Raw genomic sequence first — 14,967 nt, forward strand, 5'->3', positions numbered from 1 at the left:
AATTTGCCAAGGGAGGAAGTATAGAGGGAGAATAGTAATGGTCCCAGGACAGAGCCTTGAGGAACTCCAACAGAAAGAGGTAGGGGAGAAGATGATACTCCATTGTAGGAGACACTGAAGGAACGATTGGTGATGTAAGAAGAGAACCAGGACAGGGCTGTGTCACGAAGGCCAAGCGACTGGAGGGACTGGAGGAGGAGAGGGTGATCTACAGTGTCAAATGCGGCTGAGAGGTCAAGCAGTATTAGTAGTGAGAAATGATTGTTGGCTTTAGCGGTTAAAAGGTCATTAGTTAGTCGAGTCAGGGCAGTTTCCGTGGAGTGTTGTGGCTTAAAACCAGATTGTAGGGGGTCCAGCAGGTTATTGTCAGAGAGGAATGAGGTAAGTCGGTTTTAGACTAGGCGCTCAAGTAGTTTAGAGATGAAAGGTAGCAGAGAGATAGGTCGGAGGTTGTCAAAATTGGAGGGATCAAGAGAGGGTTTTTTCAGAATGGGGGTGACAAGAGCATGTTTTAGTTGAGAAGGAAACAGTCCAGTTGAGAGCGAAAGATTAAATAGGTGAGTTAAGGCTTTGATTAGACAAGGATTGGTATTGCGGAGAAGTTTCGAGGGAATTGGATCAAGCGGGCAGGTGGTAAGGTGAGAAGAGGTCAGAAGCTTTGAGACTTCCTCATCAGTGACAGGGGTGAAGGAGCACAGGAGAGACTGGGCAGTGTGGAGGGAGGGTGGTGGAAGTCTAGGGGGGTTGAGTAGTGTAATGTCCCTTCTGATAGTGTCAATTTTGTTTTTGAAGTGCTCAGCAATATCTTGAGCAGAGACAGATGTGCATGGAGGGGGTGGAGAAGGGGAAAGGAGAGTGTTAAAGGTGGAGAAAAGTTGTGCTGTTTTTTTAGAAAGGGAGTTAATGAGTGAAGTAAAGTATGTTTGTTTGGCTTGGAAGAGGCTGGTGTTAAAGGAGCGCAGGGCGGATTTGTAGCTCCAAAAGTCTGATTCTGAACGGGATTTGCGCCAGCGACGCTCAAGTGCACGTGAGTGTCTTTGGAGCGCTTTTGTATGAGCAGTATGCCAAGGTTGAAGTGGTTTGGGTCGAGAACGTTTAGTTTTTATAGGAGCAAGCTCATTTAGGGCAGTGGTGAGAGTACTATAGTAGACAGAGGTAGCCACATTAGGACATGAGATGGCTGAGATATTAGAGTGAAGAGAGTCAATGGTAACTAGGGTGCAAATTCCCCTAACAACCATGTGTTGATTGGAATAAGAGGCTGGAATATGAATAGGAGAGGGACCGAATTGAAAGATTGAATAAAAAGTAGCAATAACAATACATGTGAAGCCTTACCGAGCATTTGTTTTTAAAGGGGGTCAGCGACCCTCATTTGAAGGTTGGAAAGAGCCACAAGAAGAAGGAAAATAATTCAAAAACAATAAAGAATAAATAATGAAGACCAATTGAAAAGTTGCTAGGAATTGGTCATTCTATAACATACTAAAAGTTACCATGAAGGTGGCGCATCCCTTTAAGCTATTGCTGAGTTTCAGCAGGAGGACATCGCTGATTATATGCTGACAATAGCTAACAAATGTTGGATATAGGTTTTTCATTATTTTATCACAATCCCTGATGTCTGCAATTTTCCCAAAGGTCCCACGTGATGGTGGGGGTTGGGAGACTGAGGCAAAAGAGTTGCATCTCTTATAAACCCAACAGCACTTGCTGAGTGTGACTGAGAGAAACCTTTCAACACCCAGGAACCCCAGTGTGTACATAGCCCTGCCATTGCATCTTGTAACTCCTTATTACCATGCTGACAAAGTACGGGCGCTCATACCTGGAGGAAAATACCGGAGTAAGAATCGCTTTAGCCGCATCTTCTCTCTCTCGCTTTCTTCTTTTACTTCTCTCCCTCGGTACTGTCGTTGCCGTGGAAACGGAAAACACTCGCACCGCGCAGGCGCAAAGGAGGCGGGATTTCTGCGCCTCCGTCTGAGTTTCATTGGTTACGGGGCGCAGAGCCAAGTCTGAAATAATAGCGCGGGAAATCATCTCAGTATGACGCGAGGAAAGGTTGAGAGCTGCGTTCACTTTTCATAGCGAAAGTTTGAGGGGATTGTGGGTTGACGCTTTTTATTTAAGATCTAATTGCGTCTATTTAATGCTGAAAATACTTTTTTTTTTATCTTGCATGTTTTAACTAACTTTCCAGTCGAATACATGAGCTGTCATTCCTTGTGGTGAGCACAAGCAGCACTGAGCACAAGTTAAAGTTCACGTGTAATACGTTCAGTGGGACTGCTTTAAATCGCAGTCGCCTTTAACACCCGCAACAGGGTCCTCTTTCCCATTGGTAACTCAATTATCCGCGTCCCTAACCAGTGTGACCAATCACTGAGCAGCGGCATTGCTTGGAACTATTTAATCACGTGACCAGTCCTGCGGCCGGTGCGTAAAGCGGAAGTGTGTTCCTAGATTTGTTTCCCACGAGCAAATGTTACGCAGCAAAAGCGTTCCGGGTTTGACGTGACTTATTGGCCAGTCTCTTCGTTATATGATGGCGTCCCTGCTTCTTGGGCTCCGGTCTCTAGCACTGTCTGGGCCACGCTGGATTCCAGTCCGAGGGAAAAAGCGCTGGTTGCGACCGTATCTTCGGGCCTTGGAGAAAAAACTGGAACTGGCCGGGCCCCCGAAGCCGATTCCAAGGTAACAATGGCACGTGTGACAGTGTCAAAGTCATCGGGGCTTCAGGCTGCGCCTGCGAGTGGCGTTAACTTAGACTGCGAGTTATAGCCGGGCATCTGTTGATTTATTGTCCCAGTGCACATAGAAACCTTTACCCCAATATAAAGCCTCGCCCCTTTAATACATGGGCTGTGTAACTTCTTACTAGTCGAGCTGGATTCAGGGACAGGAAATCACAACCAAGAATTGAAATCATTCAGACACCCAACAAATATGTTGATAGGAAAATTATATTTAAAGGTGAACCCCTTTACAAATGTAATCTTGAACTTGTATATTGGTGGGTATAAGGGGCCATTTTAAAATAGAAAACATAATGGGGCTCGTTTATAAATGCTGGGCAGTAACCCATAGCAACCAATCAGTGATGGGCTTTTTTTCAGCCAGTTGCAGGTTGAACACTGAAAGCAATCATGTGATTGGTCTCCAAGGATTACTGCCAGGGCCTAATTTTTCAAAATCAGCCAAAGTCCGCTACAAAACCAGCCCGAAACTAACCAAGAGGCACTTCAAAAGTAGCCCAAAAATAGCACATGTGCAGTGAAAAAAATAAATGAATATACTGCAAGTGAATTTTTTTACAATTTTCACTGGTTCGCAAATTTATCCGTGAAGCAAAATGGCATATTCACCCATCACCAGGGGCATAACTACAGAGGGGGGCCCAGGAAGTATAGGGGCCCCACAGGTCAACCATTAGACATTTTGGTGGCCAGCTGATTTTTGCCCCAAAATTGTCTGAAATTGAGGAAAGTCATCGGAAAATGCAAGAATGCTTAAAGGAGAATTCAACCTGTGGGGAAAAAAACCCGTACCCCCCACCCCAGGTAGACCCCTCTCCCTCCTCCCCCAGGCTAACTACCCCACCAGGGAAATGCTCCATACTCCATACTTACCCCTCGCTGCAGATTCTTCCAGCAAAGTTGCACGCATCCATCTTCTGTGTCCTCAGTAAGCTGACTGAGAGATCTGCAATTTCCGTGTAATTCCGTGCATGCGCATTTGTCGCATAGCGGCAAACTGCTCCAACTGCGTGCATTGCTTGCAAGAATCTGCGGCGCTGGGTAAGTATGTGGTATGGGGCATTTCCCAGGGGGGGTAGTTAGCCTGGAGGGAGGGGGTCTACCTGGGGTGGGGGGTATGGATTTTGTTTTTCCACAGGTTGAATTCAAGTTTAAGAGTGATAGGAGACTGGGGTGCAGCCCAAATTCTGTTCTACTTCCTGACTACTACAAAAGTCCGATTGCGTGCTGGGTATTGTAGTCTTACATTAAACTTGGCAGTTGGCAAATTGTTAAACAAAACTACATCACCCAACATGCATTGAGAGACGCAGGCTTGGCACATTAGGGCAAGAAAAAAATGTGGCTGGTTTCCAAAGTACAAACCAGCCAAAGGCCCAAATCTGTTCATTGGCTAGTTTGTACTTTCAAAACCCACCTGGGCTTTAAATTAGTAGCCCAATTTGGCTGGAAAACCACAAATTCAGCAACTATCTGATTGCTAGGCTCTTGTTTACCTTAGCAACCAGGCAGTAGTTTGAATGAGAGAATGGAACAGGAGAGGGTCTCCATAGAAATATAAGGAATACAAAGTAAGAATAACAGTACAATTGTATGCTCAAGGAGCAATAGACTTTTAGCTGCCGCAATAAGTGACCCCACCCCCCATTTGAAAGTTGGAAAGATGTAGAAGAGAAAGCCAAATCATTATAAAAAAAAACTATAAGAATAAATAACTGACCAACTGCAAAATTGATAGGAATAGGTCATTCTATGACATTAAAAGTTAACTTAAAGTGGTTGTTCACCTTTAAATTAACTTTTAGTATAATGTATAGAGTGAGATTCTGAAACAATTTTCAATTGGTGTTCATTTGTTAGCATTAGTGGGTTTTGAGTTATTTAGCTGTAAATTTAGCAGCTCCCCAGTTTGCAATTTAAGCAATCTGGTTGCTAGGATCCAAATTACCCTAGCAACCATGCATTGATTTGAATAAGTGACTGACATATGAATAGGAGAGGCCTGAATAGAAAGAGGAGCAATAAAAAGTAACAATACATTTTTAGCCTTACAGAGCAGTTGTTTTTTTTTTTCGATGGGGTCGGTGACCCCCGTTTGAAAGTTGGAAAGAGTCAGAAGAGAAAGGCAAATTATAAAATAAATAAATAATGCAGACCAATTGAAAAGTTGCTTAGAATTAGCCATTCAATAACATACTAAAAGTTGACTTAAAGTTGAACCACCTCTTTAGATAAAAATGCCTAATAAAACTGTTCCAGCCAGTGGCATAAAGAAAGCATTTAGGAAGGCCTGGCAGCTAATCTTACATGTCATTGTCTTCTATGGATATCCGCACCTAAACTGAATTTTATTGTAGGTCTCAGCAGGATATCCGCACCTAAACTGAATTTTATTGTAGGTCTCAGCAGCCAAATTTTGACTATCATGCAGAGGTACTGGCTTTCTCCCAGCGCTTAAATGAGAGTTTCTCGATGCAACTGCTAAAGACTGCATTTGTGAATAAGACCTACGTGATGCAGGAAGAGCAGCAGCGGCAGGAGCTGGGCCTTGACAAGGAGACGGCCATGTTGAACCTGCAGGATAATGAGCAGCTTGCTGGTGTGGGCTCTGAGTTCACTGCTTCATATGTGCAGAAAACTCTGGAGAAGGCCTTCCCCAACCTGCCTCCTGATGGCATCAAATCTCTAGTTGATCACCTTACTAGCCAGGAGGTTGTATGCCATGTTGCTCAGAATCTTGCAGTGGAAGACTTGACGCTCAGCTCTGAGTGTCCTTTGGACCCGCTAACTATTCACAGAACCTTTTTTGCTATTACCGGCGCTTTGCTGCAGAGCAGTGGCACACAGAGAGCTGGTTTGTTTATCAGGGTATGTGTCTCTTTCTTAACTCTGCATGCATTCAAATCATGGGTTGGGGTGCCAAATTGTAGGCAACCCCGGTGATTGTAATCACTTACCTTTGACCCTGGGCTGGTGCTTGTTTTGGCAGAAAACTGCACCTGATCTGGGTACTTTTCAGTGAGCGCCACAGAGTGATCCTCTTCCTGCTTCTTCAATGCTTAGTAGTTTAATCATTTCTGAGGGGTGGTTGAGGGAATTTAAAAAAAAAATCATATGTCTCTTTACTGGTTATAATGGTGTGTTCCTATAAATTATAGGTATATGCCAGTATAACTAGGAAAAAAACATGGAATAGTAGAATCACTGTGCAGGTGGCACCGTGTTGGGCACCGTCACTGATTCTAGTTGCTTACTTAACGGAAAACGTATACCCCCTGAACAAAACATATTGAATAAAACAGCTTGTATATAAAACCCTGCTTCATGTAAATAAACCATTTTCATAATAATATACTTTTTTTAGTAGTATGTGCCATTGGCTAATCCTAAATAGAAAATTGCAATTTTAAAAAAATAAGGGCTGACCCCTGTGATTGTAGGATTCACAGTGCACACAAACAAACCATACATGTTAACAAACAGAGTTGTGTCTTTTTCTTCCACACTTCTTCCTGTTAGAGTTGTAGTAGTTCTGTTCAGGTGATCTCTGAGGCAGCACAGAGACCATCACAAAATGGTGGCTCAAGGCAAGAGATGTAAAAGGGCAATATTTACTTAAATATATATTCCAGTTTGGTAAGATTCTTTTATATGCCACTTAATTTGATTGATGCTTAATTATTCTTTTTGGGGGTATCATTTTCCGTTAATATCCTGGACTGGCGCTCCGGTTTGACAGAAATGCATTTGCCTGGATTATATTTGCAGGGTGGCATAGATGATTCTGAAGCACGAACACAAGGCTGATGCATTTTTGTAAGAGGAGCACTGGCCCGGGGTCTGAAGTAAGTGACTGGGAGGTTCCTAACAACTTGGCACCCGCCCAAGTGATTCTGCCTTTCCTTCGCCTTTAAACATTTGCTTGGAACTGTTTACTGTGGCTAAAAGGCTTCTGTTCTAGTGCCGATTTTGCGATTACAAACACATTTCTCACCACTTTAAATTTCTGCTTTTCTCTAGGATTTTTTAATCACACAGTTGATTGGAAAGGACCTCTTCGATATATGGTTAATTGCAGATCCTATGTCTTTGCTGGTGCAAGAGCTGTCCCATAGAAACCTTCCTCTTCCTGAACCCAGGATGACTAGGGAATGTGGAGCTGCTACTGTTCTGCCTGTGTATTTTGTTGGATTATACTGGTTAGTATCTCTAAATGCTTCGGTTTTTTATAGCAGCCATAATCTAAATGAACTTCAATACCAGCCAGGGCACTATCTGCAAGAACTTTGTATGTTTTGCCCATATTAGCGTGGGTTTCCTTCAGGTACTTCGGTTTCCCCCCCAGATTTGAAAAACATAATCTGACCATAATCTGTGTAAATGTGATAGGGACTTTAGATTGTAAACTCCGCTGGAGAGGGACTGATGCTAAATATGTACTCTATAAAGCAATGGTGAATATGTTGGTGCTATAAATGAATAAAAAATAACCCCTCTATGTCTGGAAGACATCATGAAAGGCAACATCTGGGGTTGATTGTGATAGAATGATGAGTTAGCGGCCTGATAGAGTCGGAGTCTGCAGATAGGGTCTGTACATGAAGTGCCAGTTCCCAAATACTGCATGACGTGTGTACTATGCCTGAATTTGACTCTGTGGGTGATGGTTGTACCTAAACCTCACTTAAACTGAGTTGTCTTCCCTGAGCTTGAACTGTAAGGGACAGATTATTAAGAGTTGAATTGAAAATTCGAATTTTCAGATTTTTTATGGTCAAAACTAGGGATGCACCGAATCCAGGATTTGGTTCGGGATTCCGCCTTCTTCAGCAGGATTCGGATTCGCCCGAATCCTTCTGGCCGAACCGAATCTAATTAGCATATGCCAATTAGGGGTGAGGAGGGAAATTGCGTGACTTTTTGTCACAAAACAAGGAAGTGAATAAAAGTTTTCCCCTTCCCACCCTTAATTTGCATATGCAAATTAGGATTCAGTTTGTTATTCAGCCAAAACTTTCGCGATGGATTCGAGCGTTTGGCCGGATCCAAAATAGTGGATTCGGTGCATCCCTAGTCAAAACTCAAATTCGACTAGGGAATTATCCAAATATGATTAGAGTTTTTTTAAATGAATTCGATTTTCGAGATTTATCATACATGACTATTCGCCACCTAAAACCTGCTGAATTACTGTTGAAGTCAATGGGAGAGGTCCAGGGAGAGTTTATTTGGAGAAGAAAAATCAAATCGGGTTTGATTGAATTTGATTCGATTTTTGGGTCGTTTAAATTAGTCCGAGTTTTAATAATTCGATTTTAATAATACATTTTGACTAGTCGATTTTATGGGAGTTTATGTAAGTTTAAAAAACTCAAATGAATTCGAAATTCGACCCTTGATAAATGTGCTTTCCCGTGTTGGCATGGGTTTTATAATCGATCGGCCTGGAACTTGACCTGATGGTAAGTTAAAATTGTGGCAAAGTGAGGGATTTATTATTTTTGTTATTGTTTATAAATACTATTAAGAGCGACATAATCTGCAGCGCTGTGCAATAAATGGGTGTGTGTACTGAACGTACAGAATAAATGCAAAAATACAACCAATACAAGAGGTAAATTGGGCCCTGTCCAAGAGAGCTTATCTAGAAGGGGGCAGGGTATGAGACACAAGGTGTGGGCATGGGTAAGATCATGTAAGACTATGTTAGGATACAGGAGTGTAAGTTTCTCTAAAGAAACATCTTTTAAAGGAAGCATAAACAAAATGAATGTAAAATTGCTCATGGTGCTCTATTAAACACCTTTGCATTTTACATTTATTTTTGGTCTCAAAGTTTTTTTGAAGTGCTGATTTAAATTATTTTGCAACCACACTTTTACCTGCCAGGACAGTTATCAAACGGTAAAATTAGGAAGAACATATTTAGAAGAAAAAGAGAGAATTCTTCTGATGTTGCTCTGCTTAGGAAAGATAAGAAACCTCAGATGGACTTTCTCATGTCTTTCCAGAGCAGGGCAAGATCAGAACAGTTTTCTTTTTGAACATGTTCTCTATGACTGTACAGTTGGAAAACTGACCGGCAGTCATTAGTCATTATATTGGCTCTGAAACAAAAAAAGTACTTTCCCTGAGCATTTTTTTTACATTTATTTGTTTTTAAGGTTTATAAAAACAAAAAGTCAAAAATAGAACATAATATCCGCTTAGTGTTATTGACTAGAGGTTTACCTGCTTTTTAAAGATTTATATGGAAAACAGCTCCAGGTAGAACGGGATTTTGACGACCACTATTTTCTGCCTGGCAGTGCTGGTCTTCAAAAATGTCCCTTGTGACACTGGTCTAAGTGGTAGATTTATTAAAGGGGTTGTTCACGTTTAAATTAACTGTTAGTGTGATGTAGAGAGTGATAATCTGAGACAATTTGCAATTGGTTTTCATTTTTTATTATTTGTGGTTTTTGACTTATTTAGCTTTTTATTCAGCAGCTCTCCAGTTTCAGCAATCTGGTTGCTAGTATCCTAATTACCCTATGAACCATGCACTGAACAGACTGGAATATGAATAGGAGAGGGACTGAATTCAAAGATGAATAATAAAAACTATCAATAACAATAAATGTGTGTAGCCTTACAGAGAATTCGTTTTTTAGATGGGGTCAGCGACCTCCATTTGAAAGCTGGAAAGAGTCATAAGAAGAAGGCAAATACTTCAAAAACTATTTAAAAAAAATCAAGACCGATTGAAAAGTTGCTTAGAACTGGCCATTCTTTAACATACTAAAAGTATGTTGAGATTTATCATACCTTCACCCTGGGAACAACTCAACTTCAAAAGTACGCCACCTAAAACCTTCCGAGTTCATGTAGTAGTCAATGGCAGAGGTCCAGTTACCCATTTGAAGATGTTAATAGCCTTCCTGACATTCGAGTTTTTTTCTGAGAAAAAACTCGAGTCAAGTACTGTCTAATTCGATTCGAGTTTTCGGGTCGGTAATATTCATTCGAGTTTTAGATGTTTGAGTTTTATCTTGAATAAGATACTATTTGAGTTTTGAGGTCATTCGAGTTCGAAAAAACTCTAACTCAACCTTTATAAATGTGCCCCTAAGGGCAGAAACACACGGTCAGATTCGGGGAGATTAGTCGCCTGGCAACAAATCTTCTCTTCTTTGGGGCGAATAATCTCCACGAAACTGCCTTCCTGACAGCTAGAATGAAAATCGCCGGCGATATTGCATTGTTTTACAAAGTCACCCGAAGTTTCCTAGGCAACTTCAGGCAACTTCAGAAAACGAAGCGATTCGAGTGCCATCCTGCCGGCAATTTACATTCTAGCCAGTGGGAAGGCAATTCAGGGAGATTAGTCGACCATGAAGAAGAGGAGATTAGTCGACCATGAAGAAGAGGAGATTAGTCGACCATGAAGAAGAGGAGATTAGTCACCCTGAAGAAGAGATTTGTCGCCGGGCGACTAATCTCCCTGAATCTGAGCGTGTGTCTCTGCCCTTAGTGTGCAAATGATGTAATGTACTAGATTGCCATTACTTGTATTGAGCATTCTTCATCTCTAATTTGCAGCAATAAAGAACTGATTGCAGAGGGTCCTGGTGAGTCTGTCTCTGCCGCAGAAGAGGAGGCTGCTCGCGTGGCTCTGAGAAAGATGTTTGGATTTACAGAAAACAGGAGGCCATGGAATTATTCTTCAACCTCTCAGGAGATTATAGAACAAAAAGCCATACACAGTAGCTAGAGCCTACCTTACACTCCCTTTTCTGGCAAATATGGAAAATGCGTTATTTTTTGAAGTTTTTGACTTCAGTTTTAGACTGGAAACCGTGCCCAGTAAAACTGCCTGTGCTTTTCATCATGGAAAATGTTCAAAAAAGGTGTTGAGCTGATTTGGCTGATATTTTGCCATTTCCTTGTCTCCCCAACAGGAATGTTGTAACCAGTAGCAATCTTCTTTGCTTCATTTTGTTCTTATTTTACCACTGATAGGAAACAAATAAATATACTTATAACAAACTGTCAATTCTTGCGCATGTGTAAAGCTGTGGTACAACAAACAGGTTCTGCTGTTTTGCTCTGATTTAAGCTGGCCATACATAATGAGATCCATGCATTTGGCAATGTCACTACCCAATTTGGCCACCCATACTTTGATCCAATTTTCCACTGGAGGGGTTAACAGGCAGATCATAAAGAGGGGCTTATGAAGACCCTGAAAGGGATTCTGTCATGATTTTTATGGTGTAGTTTTTATTTCTAAATTACACTGCAAATAATTCACTCTACAATATAAAATTTCATTCCTGAACCAACAAGTGTATTTTTTCAAGTTGTAATATTGGTGTGTAGGCAGCCATTTCAGGTCATTTTGCCTGGTCATGTGCTTTCAGAAAGAGCCAGCACTTTAGGATGGAACTGCTTTCTGGCAGGCTGTTGTTTCTCCTACTCAATGTAACTGAATGTGCGCTGTGGGACCTGGATTTTACTATTGAGTGCTGTTCTTAGATCTACCAGGCAGCGGTTATCTTGTGTTGAAGAGCTGCTATCTGGTTACCTTCCCATTGTTCTGTTGTTAGGCTGTGGTTTGAGGGAGGGGTGATATCACTTCAATTTGCACTAAAGAGTGACTTAAATTTATCAGAGCACAAGTCGCATTACTGGGGGCAGCTGGGAAACTGGCAATATGTCTAGCCTGATGTCAGATTTCATAATTAAATATAAAAATATCTGTTTGCTCTTTTGAGAAACAGATTTCAGTATAGTATTCTGCTGGAGCAGCACTATAAACTGATGCGTTTTGAAAAAAACTTTTTTTCCCATGACCGTTTTCCTTTAAGACAGTGATAATGCAGTCCTCATCTGATGGGGTTTTTAAACCTGCCTGATAGATATTTGCCTATTTTCAGTAAGTCAGGTGCTCCATATGACTCCATACAGTGGCTGGTAATGTACCAACTCGACAACAATATCAAATGTATAATGTGTGTTATAGTTTGAAGGAGCAGCTTGTAAAGCATTGCAATTTTATTTGACAAAGTTGCTTTATATGTTGGAGAAATCAAATACAAGGAAACTGTATGGTATGGTTAATATTCACCCAACACCCAGCTCAATCAGCAAACTGCTGACCAACCAAGGTGAGATTCACAGACTGCACAGAGATTAAAGAGGTAGTTCACCCATAAAACCTTTAAATTAGCTTTTAGTATGATGTAGACCGATAGTTTCCCATTAGCTTTTCTTTTTTGTGGTTTTTAATAGTTTTTCGTTTGGAATTTTAGCAGCTGTCTGGTTGCTAGGGTCTGATTTACCATAGTAAGCAGGGGGTGGTTTGAATAAGAGACAGAAAGATGACTGGGAGGGGCTGAATAAAAAGATAAGTTATAAAATGTAATGTCGATACATCTGTAGCCTCACAGAGCAATCTTTTTTTGGCATCCAGGATCAGTGACCCTCATTTAAAAGCAGAAAAGAGGCAGAAGAGGAAGGAAATAATTTACGGAAATTGCAGTTGAAACAAACAGCATAGTTTATTACATATTAAAAGGGACATTTACAGTGAGATTTATTTTCACATGAAGAAAAAAATATACAAAATATGTGAATAAGAATGTCTCTCTATGAGGAGAGAATTTCAAAATGTTCTGGTTGGCCAGGCATCAGTGCAGACGCACCACACAACGCTCCAGGGGGGTTACCTTTAAAATCTCCCTCTATCCTCCTTTCACAAACTGCTCAGCACCCACTATTCCCATCCAGGTAGAATAGGAATGTATCTGCTCCCTATACTGAGCAAAAACAAGCTCCTGGGCACCTTCTAAACCTGGGATACAGGTGCAGACTAGCAGCACTTGTGAAGGTAGGGACTCGCAGAAGAGCAGACTGATCAGAAGTGCAGTCCCTTCCAACTTTTCTGCTTTGGGGATCCAACCTTCCATCACTGTCATATATCTAATTGTTGTGAGAATAGGCCCAAGGTGTCAGGTTCTCTGGTGAGCCCCAGGAATTCTAGTTTGATACTTGAAATAATAAACCAGGGGTAGGCACGTGCCTAGGGCGCAAAGCTTGGCAGGACTGTATTTAGGTCTAATGCCGCCCTAAATGCAGCCTTATGTTGTGAGTGCTGACGTCACACGACGTATTCAGGAAGTGACGTCACTTCCACGTGCTTCTTCGCCCCCTCTACTCCTCATCACCGTCACTGGATTTCCTATGCAAATCTGTGGCAATCGGTAGGTGGGGTTTAAAATAAAAAAAAACAAATGAAAAAAATAGGCACCTTAATATAGAAACAGTCCTGGCGCCAGGCATGTACCTCTAGTCCGCCACTGAAAAAGCTCCACTTTTGCACACGGCCACACACTCACGTCCTCGTTTGTGCATGGTCACGCACTCACGGGAAGGGGGGCGCAACGTGGTCGGGCTGGTTGCCTGGGGGCACCCAGCCGGTATTGCTCAGCACTGTAATAAACTTTTTAGCTGGTGGATTTGGCTAGTTTAGGATTCCCTTTCCATAGGAAGTTAACTATAAGCCATTTCAGATAACTATGGCAAAATATTTGGTTTACTCATTTTAATACTACAATCATCATTTTGTAATCTTTTACTTCTCTTTCATGTGGCACCATCATTTTATAGAAGTATATTTGACAGATGCTAAAAAATATAGTATAATATAGAGAAAGTCTATCTGTATAAGCTGATGCTGATGGAATCAATATGGTTGTGTAACATTAGTATTTACAATTGGATTCTTATGTTTTCTTTAGTCTGCTCTTTTTCCGCCTCTAGTAAACTGCACAAGAACCATTTATGTTTGTGGCCTGACACTCATGACATACAACCTTATACGAGGGTATAACAATGTGTTGTTTACATGCACTGTATTTTGGTGACGTCACATTGACACACCTATAATATTTCCACATAAAACATAATTTTTACTAGTGTCTCCAAAACAGACATGAGTGATGCTTTTTAATAATCACTGCAGTAGAGTAATAACAACAGGTGCAAGGTTGGTGCCAGATGTAATATTCCATAGCAACCAATATGCAGGCGCCATTTTCTGGTCATTAAATGTTTAATCAGCTTGTCTGGGGCACTAACAGGCACACAATTCCATGAATCTTAACTACTTGGGTCAATACACAAGGCCGGGTGCTTCTAGGGTAAGAGTTCTAATAGCAGCTCAGATACCCCGGGATTAGCAGCTGTTTGTTGCAATTTAAAGATAGATATCTATTGCCAGAGACATTTTATCTACATATATCTAAAGGTGTGGAGCTCGGCTGAGAACAGTATGGTGAAAGAAAAGTTTGTTGGCAATTGTTGAGCGGGTAGTAGTATACCGAACAGAATCCGAATCCTAATTTGCATATGCAGATTAGAGACGAGAAAGGAAAATGTGGAAAAAAAATTTTTACTTCCTTGTTTTGTGACAAAGCAACGTGATTTCCCTCCCAGCCCCTAATTTTCATATACAAATAAGGATGCGGATTTGGTTTGGCAAGGCACAATTCAGCCGAATCCGAATCCTGCTAAAAAAATGGCGAATCCTGGATGCGGTGCATCCCTAGTGATGGGAAAATAAATTAAGACAGTTGCAAATTTGCGCCGAATTTCTGTGTTTTGCTGCAGACAAATAAATTCATGAAACTTCTGCAAAAATTCACCAGCGTGAAATCTGGCGCGTCAAAAAAATTTGGCCGCACATCAGAATAGTCGGACTCCCATTGACTTTAATGCATTTCACAAATCTTTCGCCTTTTCGCTGGAAATTTTTTGGCGAATCAAACTGGGACAAATTCGCCCATCACTAGAGACAAATAATAAACTTCCCATTATGAACTGCCCCCACTACATTGTTGTATTAGACTTCAGCACTGGTGTATAGGGAACCGCTGCTCATTGCAGCTCATGTTTTCAACATTTTGTTATTGCATTTATTTTCTAGCTTTTATATGTTATTAATGTTCACTATAGCTATGACTTTGAGGGGGTTATTTATCTAAATCCGAATCTTTCTGATATTTTAAATAAAAAAAGTCAGACCAAACTAGGATACACAATATAAGCTTATTTATCATTAAATCTGATCGGAAAAAAACACAACTTTTTTGGATTGTCGCGAGAAGTATCTGAATATCTGGATTTGAAGCCCGAAAAGTCGGCAGAAAAGCCTATAATGTTCTGA

The 14,967-nt window shown here is 41.2% G+C and overlaps 2 protein-coding genes across 2 annotated transcripts in view; one reads left to right on the forward strand and one right to left on the reverse strand.

Moving 5' to 3' along the window:
* daw1.S (dynein assembly factor with WDR repeat domains 1 S homeolog) overlaps positions 1-1,882 on the reverse strand; it is a gene marked incomplete at its 5' end in the record, with an annotated part of 40,298 nt that extends 38,416 nt beyond the window's left edge. Inside the window, 1 exon segment of the mRNA NM_001095764.1 lies at positions 1,829-1,882. Coding sequence (NP_001089233.1) covers positions 1,829-1,868 — 40 coding nt within the window.
* A 626-nt stretch (positions 1,883-2,508) lies between these two features.
* On the forward strand, positions 2,509-11,059 carry mrpl44.S (mitochondrial ribosomal protein L44 S homeolog). The gene is given in 4 exon segments (NM_001086302.2): positions 2,509-2,697; positions 5,159-5,627; positions 6,780-6,958; positions 10,341-11,059. Coding segments are annotated over 4 exon segments (969 nt in total). The 5' UTR covers positions 2,509-2,548; the 3' UTR covers positions 10,513-11,059.
* Positions 11,060-14,967: the final 3,908 nt, after the last annotated feature.

The sequence above is a fragment of the Xenopus laevis genome, chromosome 5S (genome assembly GCF_017654675.1).
Source record: "Xenopus laevis strain J_2021 chromosome 5S, Xenopus_laevis_v10.1, whole genome shotgun sequence".
NCBI lineage: Eukaryota > Metazoa > Chordata > Amphibia > Anura > Pipidae > Xenopus > Xenopus laevis.